This window comes from Carlito syrichta, unplaced genomic scaffold (genome assembly GCF_000164805.1).
Source record: "Carlito syrichta isolate Samal-C Ts95f unplaced genomic scaffold, Tarsius_syrichta-2.0.1 Scaffold316389, whole genome shotgun sequence".
Classification (NCBI taxonomy): domain Eukaryota; kingdom Metazoa; phylum Chordata; class Mammalia; order Primates; family Tarsiidae; genus Carlito; species Carlito syrichta.
In genome coordinates, this window is record NW_007260485.1 from 77,073 (window position 1) to 81,099 (window position 4,027).

General features: G+C 56.2%; 1 protein-coding gene across 1 annotated transcript in view; it reads right to left on the reverse strand.

Moving 5' to 3' along the window:
- The window catches only part of CATSPERG (cation channel sperm associated auxiliary subunit gamma), a 26,047-nt gene that overhangs the window by 7,829 nt on the left and 14,191 nt on the right, over window positions 1-4,027 (reverse strand). The window contains exons 8-11 of the mRNA XM_021707133.1: window positions 2,289-2,400; window positions 1,124-1,282; window positions 933-1,042; window positions 824-860 (exon numbers count right to left, since the gene is read on the reverse strand). Of these exons, the coding sequence (XP_021562808.1) occupies window positions 824-860; window positions 933-1,042; window positions 1,124-1,282; window positions 2,289-2,400 (418 nt within the window). The remainder of the gene's footprint in view (window positions 1-823; window positions 861-932; window positions 1,043-1,123; window positions 1,283-2,288; window positions 2,401-4,027) is intronic.

Sequence of the window (4,027 nt, forward strand, 5' to 3'; positions counted from 1 at the left end):
AGCGCCCTGTGCACGCCCCCAGGCCCCTCCCCATCCCCACCCCTGTTAGTCTCCCTGGGTTGCTCTGATCTACTCTCTGCAGGTGACCAGAAGGATCAGAATTGAACAGGGTAAAATCTAACTCTGTAGCCCTTCGCTTACTACTGTCTGTGGCTCCCCAGGACCCTCAAGATGAAATCCAAGTTCCTTCCTGGGACCACCAGGCTCACTTTGCCTCCCACCTCCACCACCACCAATGCACTCTTTCTGCAACAGTACTTCCAGGGTTTTTGTTGTTTTTTTGTTTTGAGTTGGAGTCTCACTCTGTCGCCCAGACTGGAGTGCAGTGGCCACTCCCGGCCACCGCAGCCTCGACCTGCTGGGTTCCGGCGATCCTTCCGCCTCAGCCTTCCGAGTAGCCAGAATTGCAGGCATGCACTACTACCCCCGGCTGACTTTTTTTGATTTATTGTAGAGATGAGGTCTCGCTGCCCAGGCGGGTCTCGAACCCGCGGGCTCAAGCAATCCACTCACCTCAGCCTCCCAAAGTGCTGGGATTACAGGCTGAGCCACCGAGCCCGACCAGTACTTTCAGTTTTTGAACATCCATCTCCTCTCCTCCTCAGGGCCTTTGGATGTGTGGTTCCCCCTGTCTGGAACACCCTTCTCCACCTGATCACCTGGCTAATTCTTCCTCACCCTTCCTGTTACTGCTCATGTACTGCCTTCTCCTTGAAGCCCTCCCAGATGCACCCCCCCCATACTGCTGGGTCAGTATAGGGGGAGGGTGCATCTGGGAGGGCTTTGAGCTTGCATAGGTGCTGAGCTCTCCCCACCCGGTCACGGCCCTGAGGTTGTCACTGGGGATGACTGGGTCTCCCCTGAGAATGGGAGCTTCGCAAGGTTAGTGCCCGGAGCCCTCAGCCTACTGCTGTGGTCCAGGATCTCCTCACCCCTGCATCTCCAATTGGTACTGCTTGTGTTGCTGAAACACCAAAATCTCTTCCACAGGCACAGGCCTCTTGACCAGGTGGCCCTGCTGGTCGTTTATTAGGTACACCAGCTGCAGCAGGGGAAGCAGGATGGGTGAGCTGGTGAAGGCTTCCTGGGGTGCCCTGATGCCCCCACAGCCCCTGCCCGGCACCTGGTACAGTTTGCGGCCTTCGTAGAAGAGGGTCACCATGGTTTCGCTGGATGCGTAGAAGGGGGACTGATGCATCACCTGCAGGCTGACGTGGGCCTCCCAGCCCTGGGACGGGGACAGCCTGTACACGTGGTAGGTGCCCTCCACGTGGTACCAGATCTGAGGACATGGCATCCGTGCGTGTGAGGGACATAGGACTCTGATCCCGCCTCTCCCTCTGCCCCGGGGGATGGCCCCACTGTTTGAGGGTGAGGCTTGGGAGTGCATCTCCAGGTGAGACCAGGTGAGCCCCACCCCAGCTTTCTGCAGTGCCCTCACCACATCCCCCAGCCCGACCCCCTCGGGCTCCAGCCTCCACCTGCCATGATCACTTTTCTCAATGTTTCAGTCTGCTTGGGTTTCCGTTACTTGCAACTTCAGCACCTAACACAAACTCCCTAAAAGCCAGGGGGTCCAGGACAGGACCTCTTTTTCCTTCTCACTCTTTGCAGCCTCCATGGTCTCCCCATTCCCTAGGCCTCAGTTTCCTATCTTTGCACTGATCCCTATCCCCACACCACACACATCTGAAGGCGACCTTCCCTCCCTTTCCTGAGCCCCAAGCTGGGGGAATGCCCTCCAGTCTCCAGCATGCCCCCGCTTCACATGGGCTCCTCCACAAAGCCCTCCCTGACACACACACACACACACACACACACACACACACACACACACACCCAGGCCTGGGTAAGGCCCCCCTGCTTCTATAGGTAGTTTCCCCCACTACAGCCCTGACCACTCTGAACTGTCCGTTTCTGGGACTGAGTCTTTCTTCCTAACCGGACTGTGACCCCGTGGGGACAGGGTCCAGGGCTGACTCAGTCACCCCTGTGTCCCTACACACGGTCAGGCATCCGGTAGGTGCTCAGTATTTATGAAATGAACAAGCACACCGTGGAATGAAACAGGGCCTCCTCTGGAGTCAGATTATGGCTCAGGCCTTCCATTTGGCTGCGTGACTTTGGAAAAGACACTTCCTCTTTGGAAAAGAACTTCCAGGGTTCTCAGCTATACGTGGTGCTTTTGCCACCCTTCCCCATGGTCCTAAGGGTGCTCCCTCCCCTGAGCCCCTTTTCCTGACCGGCCTGGGCAGAGAGGGGATGGGGACAGGGGCAGGGCAGCCCACCTCCTCGGTCTCTGTGACAATAGCCATGTCCCCACGAAACGACCTGACCAGGTATTTGATGGACTGTTCCTTGGGGAAGTCTGCCAGGTAGATGAAGTTTTGCTTGTTGGAGCTGCAGGGCAGACAGAGAGCTGGAGGTGCCAGGGCCATGGGGCATCCTGGAGAGCTGCCTCCCCAGCTCTGGGCCTAACACAACAACGCGGAATCGTTTACTCAGTTTCTCCACTAGCCTTGTAAGAATATGCAAAGGAGCTGGGCTCAGTGGCTCAGCCTGTAATCCCGTGCCTTTGGGAGGCCAAGGTGAGTGGATTGCCTGAGCCCGCGGGTTCGAGACCCATCTGGGCAACTTGGCGAGACCTCATCTCTACAATAAGTCAAAAACTAGCCAGGCGTGATAGTGCATGCCTGTAGTTCCAGCTACTTGGAAGGCTGAGGTGTAAGGATCGCCGGAGCCCAGCAGGTCGAGGCTGCGGTGACCGGGAACGGCCACTGCACTCCAGTCTGGGCGACAGAGTGAGACTCAAACTCAAAAAAAAAAAAGAACATGCAAAGGAGACCTAGAGTCCTGGTTTCTGCCCCCCCCAACCTTCCAGGTGACCCTCTGGCTTTAGCGCCTCGGTCTCCCCATGTGTAAAACAGGAGTATTGGGTCAGTCATCCATGAAGGTGGTTCATGGGCCCCCAGGTTCCTGAGGGCAGAGAGGGTGGCTGGGTGGGAAGGATCCTAGACTGTCCCCCGAAAACGCTCTTCTATTGCTCACATAGGCTGGGCTTCATTTTAGGAAAGGGCTCCAGTTGGGTATGGTGGCTCACACCTATGATCCCAGCCCTTTGGGAGGCTGAGGTGAGAGTACTGCCTGAGCCCACAGGTTCGAGACCGGTCTGGGAAACTTGGTGAGACCTCATCTCTACAGTCAATCAAAAAATTAGCCAGGCGTGGTAGTGCACGCCTATAGTTCCAGCTACTTGGAAGGCTGAGGCAGAAGGATCTCCTGAGCCCAGCAGGTCGAGGCTGTGGTGGCCATGAGCATGCCACTGCACTCCAGCCTGGGCGACAGAGTGAGACTCCAACTCAAAAAAAAGAAAGAAAGAAAGGACTCTGCTGTAATCCCAGCACTTTGGAGACCAAGACAAGAGAATTCCCTGAGCGCAGGGGTTTGAGACCAGCTGGGCAACTTGGTGAGATGTCACTACAATAACTCAAAAAAATTAGTGGGTGTGGTAGTGCACACCTATAGTTCCAGCTACTTGGGAAGCTGAGGTAGAAGGATCACCTGAGCCCAGCAGGTTGAGACTGCAGTGGCTGTGAGCGTGCCACTGCACTCCAATCTGGGCAACAGAGTGAGACTGACTCAAAAAAGAAAACAAAGGAAAAGGAAAGGAAAGAAAGGGCTCCAGTGGGGCACAGTGTCTCACACCTTCAATCCCTCTGAGAGGTCAAGGGGGAAGGATGGCTTGAGCCCACAAGTCTGATACCAGTCTGGGAAACATAGTGAGACCTTGTCTCTTAAAAAAAGAATAATTTCAGCCGGGCTCGGTGGCTCAGCCTGTCATCCCGCGCCTTTGGGAGGCTGAGGTGAGTGGATTGCCTGAGCCTGCGGGTTCGAGACCCCCGGGGGCAGCGAGATCTCATCTAGACAATAACTCAAAAAATCAGCCGGGTGTGGTAGCACATGCCTGTCATTCCAGCTACTTGGAAGGCTGAGGCGGAAGGATCGCTGGAGCCCAGCAGGCGAGGCG